At 45.0% G+C, this 17,926-nt stretch overlaps 1 protein-coding gene across 2 annotated transcripts in view; it reads right to left on the reverse strand.

Annotated features, from left to right (window-relative positions):
- The window catches only part of LOC131128502 (zinc finger SWIM domain-containing protein 6-like), a 70,457-nt gene that overhangs the window by 16,067 nt on the left and 36,464 nt on the right, over positions 1-17,926 (reverse strand). For both annotated transcript variants that reach the window (XM_058071404.1, XM_058071405.1), the window contains exons 3-11: positions 9,469-9,825; positions 9,180-9,328; positions 8,729-8,879; positions 6,790-6,969; positions 5,413-5,583; positions 5,193-5,339; positions 4,966-5,112; positions 3,927-4,187; positions 2,406-2,541 (exon numbers count right to left, since the gene is read on the reverse strand). In XM_058071404.1, the coding sequence (XP_057927387.1) occupies positions 2,406-2,541; positions 3,927-4,187; positions 4,966-5,112; positions 5,193-5,339; positions 5,413-5,583; positions 6,790-6,969; positions 8,729-8,879; positions 9,180-9,328; positions 9,469-9,825 (1,699 nt within the window). The remainder of the gene's footprint in view (positions 1-2,405; positions 2,542-3,926; positions 4,188-4,965; positions 5,113-5,192; positions 5,340-5,412; positions 5,584-6,789; positions 6,970-8,728; positions 8,880-9,179; positions 9,329-9,468; positions 9,826-17,926) is intronic.

Raw genomic sequence — 17,926 nt, forward strand, 5'->3', positions numbered from 1 at the left:
TTGTTTTTCTGTCGCTGTCTCAGTGTTCCTACAACAAACTAGTCCAAAAAAGTTGTGTGTGCCAGCAGTTTGAGGAGAAGAGAAACATTATTGAATTCTGAATTCAAGAAAAAAAGTGCCTTTGACCTTTTGTGCCAAATAGCGAGCCAGTTACAAATGGCAGCAGCTCGTTGTTAAATGACGCCATGATGCAATTCTAAGCCCGGGGAGTGTCCAGAATTGGTATTTTGGTTTAGTAGAATAATTTAAAACTGATTTAGATGAGGCTGCACGGCGACAAGTGGTTAGCATGCAGGCCTCACAGCTAGGAGACCGGGTTCAATCCCACCCTCGGCCATCTCTGTGTGGAGTTTGCATGTTCTCCTGTGCATGCGTGGGTTTTCTCTGGGTATTCCGTTTTCCTCCCACATTCCAAAAACATGCTAGGTTAATTGGTGACTCCAAATTGTCCATAGGTATGAATGTGAGTGTGAATGGTTGTTTGTCTATATGTGCCCTGTGATTGGCTGGTCACCTGTCCAGGGTGTACCCCGCCTCTCGCCCAAAGACAGCTGGGATAGGCTCAAGCTGTAGAAAATGAATGAATGAATGATTGGGATGGCTCAAAATTGTGCATTGGGCAAAATCATAACAAAAGGATGCAAGGGCCACTTTGATATTTTGTAAAGCAATACAAGATTTAGATTTGATAAGAATTTCTATGTATTTCAGGGAAAAAACTTCATGTAAATGTTCTTTTTGGAATATTTACTTTATCCCCACCATGTTTTGACGTTATTCTCATATTATTACATTTTCCCCAACCTCCAAACAGTACAACATCCTTTTGTTTTGCATGTTTCTAATAAAGTTGGGACTTTTAAAAAAAGTGTAAGTATGCTACTTAAATACAGTAACACTATTGGTCTTATATTCTCATAAAACTGCCTCATTACGATATGACTTCTTTGTCTTCATATTTTGACTTTATTCCCATAGAATTACAGCTGTTGGGGTTTTCAACTTTCTTCTTGTAAATTTTGTTTTCATAATTGTGACTTCATTCCTGTAATATTTTGACTCGATTCTTCGAACATTAACATTTTTACACAACCTAGTTTTCCAAAAATGACAACATTATTCATTTGTTTCTAATTTCACAACTTAAAAAAGCATCTTTTTATTTATGCTTCAAAAATAACATTATTTCTCCTCATAATATTATGACGTTATTCTTGTATTTATAATATTTTGACTTTATTTTTACTATTGTTGTTCATGTCAAATTATAGTCTAATCCAACTAGACTCAACAGCACCTTTGCTGGTCGCGGCCAAGTCGTGCATTCCATTTTGCTGCAGGTCCCAAAATGCCATTTATTAGATTTATTGGATTAAAAAGAAAGCTTTATCGAGTAATAAATGTCTACTCATTACCATGCATTATGTTTGCATAAGTTCCTACTGAATTCTCATAAAAAGAAGCTTCATTATGCGCCTGATTAAAAGCTGCCAACACTTCCTCTGTGGGAAAAAATATATATAAAAAAAATAAAAAATACGGCTCCAGTGAAGCAGCCTGTTGAAGACAAATACAAAAAGCACGTAATGTGAAAAAGTCTCTTTCTCCTCTGCGTGTATCAATGATAATGTTATAATGGGGCCATTAAAATAGCCCGGGCTCCTTTACCTCCTCCTCTATATTTAAATGTCCGCCGTCCCGTGGGAGCTCTGAGCTATAGGCTCTCGTATTACACTACGCTACATTACACACATTCATTATGTGCTGAGTAGACACCCCTGGCTCCCAGGAGCACCCATAAGTGGCCGTATTATTCTAAATCGCCTGTTTCACACCACAGGGGGGAGCACATGGAGGAGGTGAGGATGGAGGAGTAACAAGTGAGGGAGGCTGACTCAGGCCAAATATAAGTTTTGGGGAGTGAAAAGCTGCAGGAAGCACTTCAATTAAGCCATTTCTCCGAGCTGCAGGAAGCAAAGTGTGATGTGTTCGCTGTTTGCTGGGGAAAAACACTACTTTCCTGTTTCCTGATCAACTCATCATTGGCCAGATTTGCAAAGACAAACAATCTTTCCCACACTTCCCAGTCCCTGCTGGCCCGCACATCTCCCTCTTCCTCATTACAGCCACACTAATTACACTCTCATTAATGTAATTAATATTCACTGATCCAGCTCCCGTGAGTCACAACATCAAAACACAGCAGCACAGACTGATTAACACACACTGTCCACACACGGATACACACACAGCCCAAAATAGAGAGACCACACATGGGCCTTGAGAAGTCACGAGCCGGACGGAGGCCAACACACACCAGCATCCTTACTATTCCTATTCCAGTTACTATTCCAAAGTGAAAAATACTGTACTCACTTCTGTGGTGCATTCATTGGTCAACTTACCGCATCGCTCTCAGTGCAATTTTGTACGCCAGTTCAGCGTCATGAGGTAGGAGGGAGGTGAAGAGATAACGGGCAAACGTGTGCATGGGAACACTCTCTCTGTGGACGATCTCTCCAAGGCCAGAGTACGGGCCAGCTGCAGGAAACAACAGAAAGGTGGGGTCAAGGAAAATCTGTTTTTTGTGTTGTCAAAATAGTGTGGAAGAAACAATTCAATTTAAAGTTGAATCCCGATTGTAAAATATTGTAATATTGTAAAAATATTCATTGTTAAATTTCGCCATGATGAGTGAAACAAAAAAGGGATTATCTGGTGTCTTGGCATTTTCAAAATAGTGTATTTACCCCCCCCCACCACCACCAAAGAAGTAAAAATGGTGAGGCAGGATCAAATATTAACAGATTGTATAGTCGCGTACCAGGGGCACGAGACAGCCACCGCTTTAAGCATTAGCATGCTACCAAGCTAACTAGTTAGCTTCCAATTTATGTATTCTAAACTTAAGAAAAGGTTCCAAACAGAGTGGAGAACAAGGGCAAAAGTAAGAACCACTAAAAATGTACCACTTCCACATGGAATGGGAGGAGAACATTTTTTTCACTATGTCATGTCGGACATGCATCGGCTGACCATGCGGTGTTAAGATCATGTAATGTCTTTTCAATGTAACATAATCCACCATTTAAAAAGTGATCATTTAGTTTATTTAATGGTCGAGTGCAGGCAATCTGCAGCCCATATAAGGAAGTCCAGACTGCAGTGATGTCAGTAGAACAAAAACTCCATAAAACGGAGCATGCAGAGTCATCCTAAACTGCTTTCATGACATTATCTGACACCTCGGCATGGTTTAACACTGGAATACAACATTCTAACAACATTTATAGTCAGTAAGAGGGAAAGCATAATAGGTCCCCTTTAAAAAGACACATGGACCAATGAGAGTATAGAAGTAGCCTGACTTAGAAGAAAAGGCATGCTGCCTTTAAACAAACAATGTCAAAAACCACATGGTCATGTGTACACTTGGACTTGCACTCTTTTCTTCCCCCACCCCTCCTCATGGCGCTTCCCGTCGTCTCTGGTGGGTTATTTAAGAAAGAAAAAAAAAAACACAGACCGCATCAGATGGTGGCGTCAGTTGCAGCCCTTCAGGGGCCACGTGGGGGACTCGGTCTCTATTAGAAACAGAGCCAGAGGTGGGTGGTCGCACCAGGCCCCGAGTTTTGGGTGCGGATTGGGGGTTTGGGTGGGGACGAGAGTCAGATTTTGACCGTGCCACCCCTCCAGCATTCTGCACCATAAATGAACACACTTGTGTATAGATGTGTGTGTGTGTGTGCTGACACAATGGGGCGGGTGTTGCAGGGCTAAGAGCTCATTTTGGTCAGCTCTGCCTCGATTTGCACCACAAAATGAAAGCATAATAAATAGTGAGACCCAGTGAAGGATGTGTTTTCAAATGAATCTATTTATAAACACACACACACAAGTTCATGCAAGTCAATTTTCTGCTTTACCTTCCAGCAGAAAGACGGCCTGCTTGCGGAAGATCTTCACCAGCGAGTCGTCCAGTTCCACTTCCTGAAGCTTGGCCAACAACTGCTCCTCGTTGCGGCACACCTTCTCCTGAGCATACAGCCCATCCGGCATCACCCGCTGCTGGCCCAGGCCAATCAGAGCCGTCTCCACCGCCAGCGCCACATACGATTCACCGTCGCCTAGCAGTCTCTGCACGGGCAGTCGCTGGAGGTCCGCTCGTGTCACCACACTGGAGCAGTCTGGGAAGAGGCATGACGGTGAGTCCTTTTTTATTGTTATGGTCCTTAGATATAGGGATAGATGGTCCTCGGGTTACAGCGGAGTTCCCTTCCTAGTTTTGGTGTGTTGATCGACCACCTCAACATATTTAGCCTTAAAGATGGCCGCTACAATCAAGCCATAGAGACAAGTGTGGCCACTATTGAGCACAGAATGTATTCTTCCGCGGCGCATCGCACAGTAACTAGTTCTGTAGCAAGTCTGAAGAAGTACAAATAATGAAATAATGAATGAGGCTCCACACAATAAAATTGCCGTCAATATTTAGTTTAAAATGTTCATTCATTCATTTTCTACCGCTTTTTCCTCACGAGGGTCGCGGGGGTGCTGGAGCCTATCCCAGCTGTCTTCGGGCGAGAGGTGGGGTACACCCTGGACTGGTCGCCAGCCAATCACAGGGCACATATAGACAAACAACCATTCACACTCACATTCATAACTATGGACAATTTGGAGTTGCCAATTAACCTAGCATGTTTTTGGAATGTGGGAGGAAACCGGAGTACCGGCACAGAGATGGCCGAGGGTGGAATTGAATAGTTTAAAATGTGTTACTTCCAAAACACATTTTTATTAATTGTATTTAAATACATTATTTTTTCATTAGGGATGCTCCGATCGATGGCACCAATCAGTATCGGCCAATTTGCGCATGAAAATCACATGGCTGGCATATGACGATAAACACCACCAATCGCTGTGTACAAGACAATATATGACCAGTATTATTCGCAGTACCTGAGAGGTCCAAACAGGTATTGGATCCCTCCTCCCCCACTCGTCCCGACTCGGTCAAGGTGCTGAAGAGAGTGCCGATGGGATCCAAGGGGTGTCCCACCCAGCCCTCCATGTTGGTGATGGAAGTGTGGCCCTTGTGGAGCAACTCTGAGAGGAACAGAAGGGATCATCTATCAACATGGAAAAATGGGATATTTCATTTGGGATTCAAAATGATGACGCCTCACCTTTCTTGTGCCTGCGGAAGTGCTCCAGTTGCCGCTGCTGTTGCCGGCGTAATGTGTTCACCACGGCGATGGCCAGTCGAAGGGCTTCTCGGGGGTAACCGTGGGAACGCAGCGCATCCACCCTGGCGCAGGCTGTGGGGACGTGCTCTGATGGAGAGGGGAAGAGGCAAAGTTCCTCACATCCATTCAACCTAGTGTATTTCTACGCTTACTCACTCACCGTGCCACAAGGGCCAGCCGCGCGAGTCAAAGAGGGAGCCCTCCTGGTTGTCGTGGTAACAGTAGTTGGCGTAGAGGTCGCTGTCAATTATGTGCTGCAGGTGTCTGTCCTGCCAGTGCAGGTCACAGGCCTCGATGGCCCGTGTGAACACAGTCCTGTGGGGTCGCATCTCTGCAGAGGAGGATGACATCAGCAAGATGCTTGTTAGTAGGAGTTCAAAATGGACTCCTAATGCCTAGCTAACGAATGAGATGCTTCATTTTTCCCAGCCAATCCGTGGATATTGATGGTTTGAAGTAAAAGTGAAAGCACTAAAAGTAGTAGTACAATATGTGATCAGGGAGAGTGGGTGTTCTGGCTAAAAAGGAAGATGACAGCACATCTACCAAACATGGGGACTGAGCTACCAGAAGAGAGCCACTCGTGTTGCCTCCAGCATGTCCTAGGTCTGCCCTGAGGCCTCCTCCTGGTTGGGCATGTCCGGAACACCTCACCAGGGAAGCATCCTGGAGGCAGTTGAAAGGTACCTGGCTGGCGTCTACCGGGGATGGGATCACTCTGGAGCTAAGCCTGGAGGGGAGGCTCCAAGGTTAAAGGAGCAATATGGGGCCGACCCGCTACCCACGGGGGCAAAACAGGGGTTTCATTGCAATGTGTGCAAATGAGGTTTTACTCTAACATGCTTTATTTGCACATACCGGCATGTTGACTGATATTTCACTTGCTTTGTGTTCATTCATTCATTCATTTTCTACCGCTTATGCTCTTCGGGCGAGAGGTGGGGTACACCCTGGACTGGTCGCCAGCCAATCACAGGGCACATATAGACAAACAACCATTCACACTCTTTCACATTCATACCTATGGACAATTTGGAGTCACCAATTAACCTAGCATGGAATGTGGAATGTGGGAGGAAATCAGAGTACCCGGAAAAAACCCACGAATGCACGGGGAGAACGTGCAAACTCCACACAGAGATAGCCGAGTGTGGAATTGAACTCAGGTCTCCTAGCTGAGAGGTCTGCGTGCTAACCACTCGCCCGCCATGCAGCCCTCTTTTGGTAATGGTAATGGTAAAATTTCATTTGAACATGCATCAGATTACAATTGAGTGCATCACATAATCAGTTCCCAGTTCCACATGTCCAAAAGGAGTAGGAAGAAGCAAAGCTTATTATATCCTACCCCTCCATCTGGTACTGTTACAATCAGTAACTGTTACATTTGTTCACTTCCCGCTTTCCTAATATAGTTTAATATTTTTGGTTGTGTTTTTTTGTTTTATATTTATTGATTTTTTTGTCACGTGCCGAAGTACGAGGTGATATTTTGTGTTCAGAAACCCCGAAAGGTGAAAGTATGTGATTGACCAACCTTGGTTGCCATGGGCACCCTGAGGCAGCGAGTGGGTGAGGTTGGGCAGCTCGTTGCCGTGGTTTCCATCCTCCCAGGGGCACACGTCCACGCTGTTCCACCTGCGCAGCTGCCGCAACCACGACGACTTCTGCTCCGCCTTGCAGTGTGGGTTCAGTACAATGCACATCCACAGGGCACCTGGACCATGAAACACGGAGCCTCCATTAGAACTAAATCTTGGGGGGGGGACTTTCAAAGAAGTGCAGCACTGCTCCGTTTTTCTTATATTGCACATTTTGTAACCCACAAAAAACTTCCCGAGGCAACACAGACTGCGCACACATCATTTTGGAGTAAATTGGAACAAACAGAATATGAAAAATGGCTGAGTCTCTTGGGTTGTGAGAACACTCTGGGATTTTCGCTCAAGACTGAAGGAGATGTGCACTCTGTGCATGAAGAAGTTGGAGCGAAAGGGCAAAGACAAGGACGGGACAAGAGCCCCGATAAAACGGGAGTGAAACATAAGAGTTCTGAGGGGGGAATCAGGAAATGACAAATAAAAGAGCAAAGAAGGAGCTGATGTGGACGAGGAGACATGAGAGGACAAGCGAGCTGCGGGAAGATGAGGAGCTGCAGCTCAGGAAAAAAAAAGTGAAGACAAAAGAGTGAGGAAGAAGGCGAGAGGGAGAGAAACGCAGCAGCATTCAGCCAACATCACAGGGAGCGATAAGGACTCTGCAAGAAGGGGTTTGAAGTGTTGACTTCAAAAGGAAGCCAATGCACACGCGTCCACTTCCAAAAATACGTGAGATGAGAACATCTCGTGTCCAAACGGAGTGCAAAACCAGACCAAAAGGAGAGAAGAAATCATTGTCAACAACAAGAGTCCGAGACATGACCGACAACAAAGGATGGATACAACATGGCGGCTCACATTTGTACACGACATCAAATAACACCTGAAGACAACATGTTGGCTATGTTTGGACAGTGTGTTGCAGCCATGTTTGTTCAAGTCATGTTCCAGCATGTGGACCATGTTTGATGAGGATGTCGCAGAATGTTTGAGGAGTAATTATTGAAGCATGTGGGCCATAACATAGGAGTGTGATGCTGAATGTCCACCATGTCTGAGGAATGTCTTACAGCATGTCAGCCATGTTTATGGCCCGAGTTCCAGCCATGGATATGAGATAATGTTACAGCACGCCGGCAAGTGTGCGCAGCATTTTGCTGCATGACAGCCACGTTTGAGGTGTTACACGTTATATGTTATAGAGTGTGTTGTAATAATAATAATAATAATAATACATTTTATTTGTATAGCGCTTTTCAGAGTACTCAGACACTTTACAGTGAAGAAAAAAATAGAGTTGAGTAAAAAACATAGTAAAAGATGCATTAAAATACAACATCCATACATTCATTCAGAGCTAACACCAAGGCTAAAATCGGAGCACAGCAGTCAGGTGTAAAAAGTTAGACATTAAAAACTGATTTAAACAGGTGGGTTTTTTGTTGCTTTTTGAAAGTGGGAAGGTCGGGGCAAGCACGGAGTGAATGGCGCAAAGAGTTCCAGAGGGTGGGGGCAGCGATGGAGAAGGCTCTGTCTCCCCAGGTTGTAGCATATGTGTCTGCGGAATATGTTGCAAAATGTCCTGCGTGTATGTGGAGCGTATCGCAGCCATGTTGAAGCTCTTGATCACCCATGATTGTGGAATGTCATGCAGACAACCGTGACATTTTTTTAGTCAAATGTTAAAAAGAAGAGTGATAATTAAGCCTTGTGTGTTATAAAAATGATAATTTGATGATGAAGCTGTAAATATGTGGACTAACACATAACGCGCCTTTGTGGTGTTGTCTGGGTCCCATCATCCACCTTGTTGAATGTGTTGCGTGACTGTGCATACTGTGTGTGTGTTTTAGCCATGTGTGTTTGTGTGTGCCTTACCCAGCTCGTCCCAGAGTTGTCTGTACTTGTCTGTCATGGTGGTGCCTTGCTGTCTCCACAGCGCCAGCCGAGGGTCGGCCATGAACTGTTCTGTGATCAGTGTTAACATCCTCGCTCCGTTGGAGTCACGCATCTTCAGCATCTCTCTCACCTACAGGGGGAGGAGAGAGGGAGGCGTGTCATGTACACACACAATAATACTCAGTGGACACACAAAGGAGCTAAAACAATAGGATGTACCTAATGTTGTGGCTTGTGGGTATAAATAACGCTTAATTAGCTCTGGTTGCGTGCCAATGTGTGTCTGAGATTACTTCTAGGACAAAGATCTCTTGTTCTTCATGCAGTCAGGTGGTTCTGGGGAGTGAATGATGTGCAACCATGTCTGTCTGGGCTGGTATGTGCTGTGTGGATATGATATGAATGTGGAGCAACGCCAGCCGCTCCTGACCTTGCTGAAGAGCAGGTTGAGCTGCTTGCCCGAGCCGTGGTATCCTCCCTGTGACAGAAAGAGCTTGACTTGCTCCTGAACCTGCTCTTCATCCAGATGCCAGCAATTCTCGTCATCCACGCTGGCACCTGCTGTAGGGTCCGGGGCACCTACGTGACACGCAAAAATCTGAAATACTGGGAACAAGTACTCTTATACCAACACGGTATTTTTCCAGGAGTCGAATATTGATCCATGAATAACTGAAATGGGGCAGAATTTTGTCACATTTGCCGTGCCATGGACTCACCATGGACCTGGTTGATCTCCGAGTTCTGCGACAGGATCTCATCTGCCAATTTCTGCGCCGTGGGCAAAACCTCGGTGTGGTGTACTGAGATGAGATACTGCACAAACTTCTGCAGCTGGTCCCTGCTCATCTGGAACAAGGTTTCCGAAATGGGCAGGTGCAATTTGACCTGCTCGGGCTTGCGTACCCGGTAAAGTGACAGTGCCACCACGTGGGCGCAGTAGAAGATGTCCTTGTTGCCGCACGTGCACGTTACCGCCGTGATCTTGCAGCGGTCGAAGCTAACGCTGACGCTGCATACAAGTTCCGGAGTGGAGGGCGTGGCGGGGTCCGTTACTGTGCCGCTGAGGTGGAAACCTAGGAGACACAAAATGTCATGGTTAGGCTTATGTTGCATTCGTGTTAATTATACAATGAAAACTGCTCATTTTGAAGCCAACAATACTTTTAGGGGTTGAAAAATCTCAGGCCATTATGAGGAATTATGATGTCATACATATAAATCCCATAAGACTGAAAAATAGCTTGGATAGCCCATCATTTAATTGCTCCAATGAGACGAGACTACCTGAGCAATCAAGAGATTATTTTCCCCAACATGTGATGTAAAATAGTGCATCCCTAATTTTTACTTTAAGGTTAATTTTTTATTACACTTGTTAAAATAAATTACTACTTCTTTTTATATTTCACTGAATTAATACCTCATTCATGAAGGTTGAGGATAACCACCGGGCGTCATTTCCCACTTTGTTCCTTTGTTTACATGATTAGCAAACACTTTGGCTCAATGTAGTAAATTAGTGTGTGTGGGGGGGGGGCTGTTTTTTCTGCACACAAAGAAAGTTTAGCTTTATCCTTGATCAGGTACAGGCATCAAGTCATTGAATGTGTCCTTTTGTAGCAAATTAAATATTTTAAAAAGTGAAAGACATGGGTTGAGACCTCCAATTAAATGATTTCACTCAAAAATGGAGGATTTTTTTCCCCCCGGCAAATGATGACACCTTCTGATTGGGCAATAGAAATTTGACAACTGTACAAAAACAATTATTCTCCAGCATGGTAGAGTTTAGCGACCATGTATTGTGTTGCATTGCTTGGAGGTTACACGATTGGAAACAAACCGTATCATGGCAAGCTGAACTAAATTGTACTAGGCAATGCATGGGAACAGAAATGAGGAGCACGTGCGGCATGAATTATACAACCCCCCCCACGTTGTTTGAATATAATGTTTGATCTTATCCCTGACTGCTGCTTTCTGGAGGCGCGGCCGCTTTACATTATGCTGAGATGAATATGAATGAGCAGGGCGGAGTCCCCGGGACTGTATTCTAAAACACACACACACACACACAGGATGAGCATATGAATCAGACACACACACACACCCGCCTAGTCGCAGCATGGGATCATGCATTTATTAATAATGGGAGTGGTTAAGGGGAGGCAGAGAGCGGCTTATGAATGCATTTATGCGCTCAGGAGAGCTGTGTGAAATACGTGTGGAGCAGGCGAAGACATACATCACCTAAACATGTTTATCAAAGGGCTGAGTGCACGCAACGTTGTTATATCAAGCATGTATTAGTGTGCGATATCAAAGAGGCGCCCATTGATGTACGAGGCCAGGGAGGAGTTGAATGTTTCATTGCATGCAGATGGAAAGGGGCACGCATGCGTTAGCTAAACAGAGGTCAAGAATAAAAGGTTGTGAGCAACCCCTGCAGGGTGGATGCTAAATGAAACAAGCAAAGGGGTGCGGCATTATATATTGACGCAGTGCGAGTTGGTCAACATAATCTGCACAGCTCACCGTGGAGATGAGCTTTCCCCCATTTTCCTCATTGCAAAAGCCAGCTGGCAGTGGGAGGACACGTTTGTTAACAATATTCACGTCCACAGCATGTGTGTGTATTGAGTGGATGGGGTGTGCATGTGTCTGAGTTTATTTTATGTATTTATTGTTTTAAATACTTAGTTAATTAATGATTAGTTTTATTATAATTATATATATATATGTATATATATATGTATATGTGTGGATGTGTATGTGGGTATATGGCCATGTAGATATACGGGGGGGGGGGGCTCTGCGGGGGTCTGGCGTAGGGTGTTCCATCTCAACCGCCCGGTCCTCCATGGGGCAGTGTGCCCGGGCCTCTTCTGTCCTGGCCGGGGCGGTCCTATGTCGGTGGTCGGGCCTGGGGTTACCTGGGGCGGGCCGGGTTCTGCTTCCTGGGGGTGTGTGGGGGGCGGGAGGCGGTGCCTCCGGCCGTGGACGGGCTCCCTTCCGGCCGGCAGGGGCGCCCCTGTGCCCACGGGTGTGTGGCCTTCGATGCCCTTCTGCCCTAGTAGGGTATGGTCTCCCGCTGGTCTCGGGGGTGCGGCTCTCCTCCAACCTGCTGGCGCCCTGTTGCCGGTTGGGATTGCTCCTCCATGGCCTCTTGCTGGTCTCTTCGGGGAGTTGCTTCGGGGGCGGGTCTTGGGGAGTCGGCCCTGGCTTTGCCCACACCCACGGGGCCGGAGGATCTCTGGCGGTGGGGGCTTGACCTGGCTGCGCGGGGCGGGGTTTGCTGGGTGGTAGAAGGCAGTCTCTCTCCTTTTGTCATTCTCAGTGACAATTACACATTCACACACTCGCATTCACATACACAACACACCTCCATATGGGCACTCACAGCACATGGGTGCTTCTCTATACAATCTACTCTCTTATCCCTGATGTTTATATAGTATTGGTATGCTATTATTACAGTAATAATGATGTCAAGCAATGAGATTTTAATTACTGTAACTGTATGGTTGCAATTGTGTTTACTATCATGGGTCATGTCCTCATTGTTACTATTGCTATTGGTAAGTTGGACTGTTTCATTCCACTGATATCATCTCCAGTGTGACCCTTAGCCATCATTGACATTTAACTGTTCTGTTTGTCACTGTTGTTGTTTTGGGAATTCTTGTTGCTGCTGTTTTTGTCTCTCCCTCTACTGCCCCCCCCCCCGACCCCACCTTTCTCTTCTCTCTTCTTCTTTTCTGTTCTTCTTCTTGCTCCGGTCCGGTCGTCCCAAATGGCATAACAAAGACATCAAATAACGGCAAATAAAATTTCATGGTACAGGGAAGTTGTAGCCAACACCTTTCCTGACACAGAGCAAATCTGTCTAGCATGTAAGGGCATTTAGATCAACAATACTATCTGCCCCAATGGCTGGACGGGACAAAAAAAAACAAAAAAAACAAAACAAAAAAAAAAAAACAATATTCACAGAAGAAGGGGTTGTGCACGCAATATGGCAGCCGCCTGCATCTGCGCTGATCAAAGCCAGCGACTGCCGCTGTGAGACGGTCGCAGCGAGTCACCTAAGTGGGACAAAAAGGTTTACATGATGCGGCTGGTGGTACAACTGAGGGATAAACCCAGTTTTGTTGTTGTTGTGGAACTACAGTACAGATAGACCAGGCTTTGGACTAATTCCCCTCTGCCAGGGTATGAAACTTTGTGGAGGGGCGGGGCTTGGGTCAAGGAGGAGCCTATTATATTTTGATGCAGATCTACGTCCCCTTATACCTTATATACCTGTTTTTCACGTTTGTTTACATTGTGTGATCAGGACTCGTTTTCCTTCATTCACCCTTCAATTTCCTTCTGTAAGTGACTATTTTAAGTATGAACGTCTGCAAATTGGACCTCGTTACAGATCATAAGAAGGGGCTCAGCATATATAACACTAATGTAGCCCAAAATCTGTTCAGTAGCACGCTCAGATACTTAATGGCACTCGCCATCCATGCGTCCAATTGACAGGAAATCCATTACAGGATGCACCAAACATTTTCGATTTGAAGGTGCCATATTTCAGGAATGTGTGCCATTTCCATGGGTCATAACTGAACTAACTCGTTCCAAAATTCAACCAGGTATACTAGAGAAATGACCATAGGGTATGGGCAGAGCTTGGCAGCCAAATGTTAGAATTCGGAGACTATGGAGTATCATACTGTGTGTTTATTCGTTATTTTTATTCATATATCCTAAAATGTTAGACCTTGGGGAATCTGTAGTGCCTAATAGTGCTTTATTCCACCCATACAGGTACTGGAAATAGTCTGTTGCACCTGCTTTTGTCAATGGAAAAAGCAAGCAGAACTGCAATCAGAGGCAATTCTTTTTACGAGGGATTTTATCGCTAGGTTACCATATATTGTTGTTTTTCATGCATAGTGTTTTGGGAGCGTGTGTGTGTGAGACACACTTGTGTTTGAAGAGGAGTCCGGAGAGGGCAATGAAAAGGAGAACATCAAAAACATGTGAGAGGAAAAAAAAGGATACTAATGCAAAGACCGAAACAGCTGCACTTTGGTGTTTTTTTCCCCCTATTTCCCCCTTGGGGTGAAATTAACACAATTCTTTTTTGAATTCATCACACATGGAGGATGAAATAGTGATATAACTGATTCAAAAGTCTGTTTTGCTTCGCTCTCTACCAACCAACCACCATCCTCCCTCGCCCTGTTCCCACAGCTCTCTCTCTCTCTGACAGATGGGTAGGTAATGAGTTTCACGTTTCCCCGTCCAATTGCCTGGGCACCAAAAACTGCCCCCCACGCTAAAAATGCCCTTTTAATTTAGCCAAATGCTGAGTACAGGGATATTACTGTTTAGGTACACACACACACCTCCCATGACTCCTGGATGGGTGGATTAAAAACCTTCAACATCTCATGTGCTTGCTATTAAAGAGTCTGGTTCCCACTCCAGTCCACCGAGCCCTCCCCTTTCCACGAGTGGTGCTCAGGACGCCTTTCTGTGCCGGTTCAAGAGGCCGGGCTTGGCTTTCAAAGTAACCATGGTGGCCATTTTTAGAACAAGGCCTCTATGAGGTTGCCCTAGAAACCCCTCCTGGCCACAATGGTGAAATCACACTTGGCCTGCGGCGGCGGAGTGTGTGAAAGAGCGAGGCAGAATGACCCTATGTATATATATTTATATATGTTCAAATCCCACAGAGGCTTGAGGGACCACCCACACTTTTGCTACATCAAAGCAACACCCACCCTCACACACACACACCCCCAGATTAGCCCTTCACGCCCGTCCGTATTGAAATGAAAGTGCTGATAAACCAGCATGCATTCTCTGGAATCCAGACCAGGGATGGGCATTGATTAGTCAATTCGTGGACAGTTTAGAATTCTGTTGAGTGTTTGGAAATGCTGCAATTGAGTTTGCGACCTAAAGAAGACCAGTGACAATACAACATCAGCTATGGGAAGATGAGCTATACTCATAAAAGATCAAAACTAAATACAAGAATGAAGAGTCTTGAACCAGTCATGATGTGCTATATATATATCACTATATTGACAGTTACTATGGTACCCATTGTGTCATTGTATGGTCATATCACCTACGTACTTCCATACGTGATAAAAAATAAAATAAAAAAAAAAAAAATGTAACTTAAACTATATTAGGAAAGCAGGGAGTGAACAAATTTAACAGTTACTGATTGTAAAAGTACCAGATGGAGGGTTAGGATTTAATAAGCTTTGCTTCTTCCTACTTCCATGTTCCTTTTGTACATGTGGAGCCGTGAACTGATTATGTGATGCACGTTCAAATGAAATAAAACCATTACCATTACCAAAACCATAAGTCTACCATGCAACTACCGCTCGAGTCTACCGCTTACGAGTTGAATTCTTTTCCGGAAAATGGGGGGCGTGCCAGGTAGCCATTGTTTTAAATAACTCCTCCTAACATAAAAACAAATGCAACGAAAGCCAATAGTTTGACACAAAGTCATCTGATGGATACCTGAGAATCATCTTGGTACTGATGAACTTCAGTTTACATACAGTTAAAGTCACTGGTTAATGTGCTCCCTTAAAAGCAACACCAGGAGCACCAAGATTCCCCATGATCCACCCAGACATTACCAAATGTCCATGCTTGTACATGCCAGATTCCCAAAGACAAGTGCCTCTAGAGCAGGGGTGGGCAAACTTTTTGACTCGCATTGATTTAACAAAATTGACGGGGGGCAGATATAGTATTTTACAAGTAATAGTCCATTTTTACAAGTAAAAGTGTCATACAATCTGCTATATGTGCACTTTGAGATCATTTATTTGATGTAAAGTGCATTATAAATTACATTTATTATTATTAGGTTAGCGCGCAGACCTCACAGCGAGGTGACCAGGGTTCAATTCCACCCTCGGCCATCTCTGTGTGGAGTTTGCATGTTCTCCCCGTGCATGCGTGGGTTTTCTCCGGGTACTCCAGTTTCCTCCCACATTCCAAAAACATGCTAGGTTAATTGGCCACTCCAAATTGTCCATAGGTATGAATGTGAGTGTGAATGGTTGTTTGTCTATATGTGCCGAAGAGCTGTCTTCGGGTGAGAGGCGGGGTACACCCTGGACTGGTCGCTAGCCACTCACAGGGCACATATAGACAAACAATAATTTTTGGAGCCCAGTGAGGATAAGCGGTAGAAAATGAATGAATGAATGAATTTTGTAAACAACAGACCACATCAAATAACGAAATTGATAAAACAGCCACTTCCACCATCAAAAGGTTGGCTCAAGCCGTGATGCCAGGTTGTATGTTGAGTTTAAATGAAATACTTTGGAAAGAACAGGCGGGCCGTATTCAAACACTTGGCGGGCCGGATGTGGCCCCCGGGCCGTAGTTTGCCCACCCCTGCTCTAGAGTCACAACATGGACGTCCATTGATACCTAATCCATCGATGCCACAAATATCGATTTTCAAATATCCTTACTGAGAAGTGCTCGCCCCAGCACAAAAGTGCTCAGTGTTGGATGGACTAAATTAACTTAAGCACCAAACATATATTTCTACAATCGAATTAAGATTCCAAGTGAAAGTAAGAAACTGGGAGAGGACATTAAGTCTATTGGTTGAATTGGGAATAAATGTCAGCTAAATCTAATATGGCATCACGCCACTTTGGACTTGATGTGTGCGAAAAGTCGGGCAACATGACAGATTCCTGTGTGACAGGGAGTCAACAAAGCGAGCAAGTAGATGTCCAATTTACCCTCACACATTAATCAAATTACCTCGTCAGACAGAGGGAGCCAACACAAGTCCCCCTGACTCTTAACTCACTTTTTATGATCCAAAGCCTGTGAGCGCCTGCGGACGTTTTGAAAACAAGGGATTTGACTCTGTGTTGACCAAAGATGGCCTGCTGAAAACCCTTCAGGATAAAATGACTACTGAACTGGAATCCAATCCGTGTGCTTGTATTTGAAGTGAGAGACCCCTGTGCCGAAAGGAGATCTGAACCCCACGGAAGAAAAGCAAGGCTTTGCGGCAGGTCGAAGAGAGGTCGAGGAACGTCGGGCAACCTCCCCTCACCTTATAAACGCTGCCTCCGTCCCCCCAAAGAGATCCCCTCTCATTGCTTCCTTAAAGTGATCTGATTAAGAGGCCTACAAATAAGAACACTTTTCGGATCTTAGCTCCAAGCATGTGTGGTCCTATAAGGAAGCACCCATACAGAGATCAATGCTATCCTGCAGGAGACCTTGCTAGAAGTCTGTGTGTGTCCTAGGTGTTACACGAGCTGGAATAACACAGCTGAGCTCCAAGGGCGGCCATATTTATGCCCTGAACCCTCCGGGGAGGGAGAGGAGCCTTTTTTTTTCAGATGTGTTTTCATCATCTGGGACATCCATGTACGTCCCCTCTCTCACGATCCCAACTTGCTCATAAAGCATAAATTTGCATTCGGGGGAATATTCGGTGAGTTTTACGATCCTGACAGGCAAAATGTACACGCTAATCATCGGGATGGAAGGGAAAGGAAGGGGAGGGGGGAAGGGATCGGCGCTGTCACGAGCTGGCAGTTCAGAAGTGACAAGGCGCCGCCGACTGCCACTTAGTTGCCAAGCGCTACATCCAGAGTGACTTGCAATTTTCCAACTATCACTTTCAAAATGGATTCTAATTCTGCCGGACAGGAGCCTGTCAGGCGGAGCTGTTGTTGCTTCATGTCAATGACGGATCCCAAAAGGTTGCCGCTCTGAAGACTGGCGAACGGGTAATAGATCAGCCAAGCATTCGTTCGGGAAAAACAAGAGTGTTAGTTATCCTACCGTTCATAGGAATTAAGATTAAGATTTGCCTTTATTAATCAGAAGGGCGACATGGCGTTGAATGAATGGCCATAAATGCTGAGAAATAATGACCAGCTGACCTGGACTATGATGACTGAAACATGGTAAGCTAGTATTTATACGATATTATGAGCATCCATGTTGTTGCTCACCCATTTGACCAATTTAGTCCTATTGGACTTAACAAGTACAGGTTCAGGATGTTTTGTTCAATCTGGTAGCGATGGTGGCGTTAGCATTGGAATGGCAATACCAATTACTTCTCCAATTATAAATCAGATGTCATTTCAGAAT

This window comes from Doryrhamphus excisus, chromosome 4 (assembly GCF_030265055.1).
Source record: "Doryrhamphus excisus isolate RoL2022-K1 chromosome 4, RoL_Dexc_1.0, whole genome shotgun sequence".
In the NCBI taxonomy this organism is placed as follows: Eukaryota; Metazoa; Chordata; class Actinopteri; order Syngnathiformes; family Syngnathidae; genus Doryrhamphus; species Doryrhamphus excisus.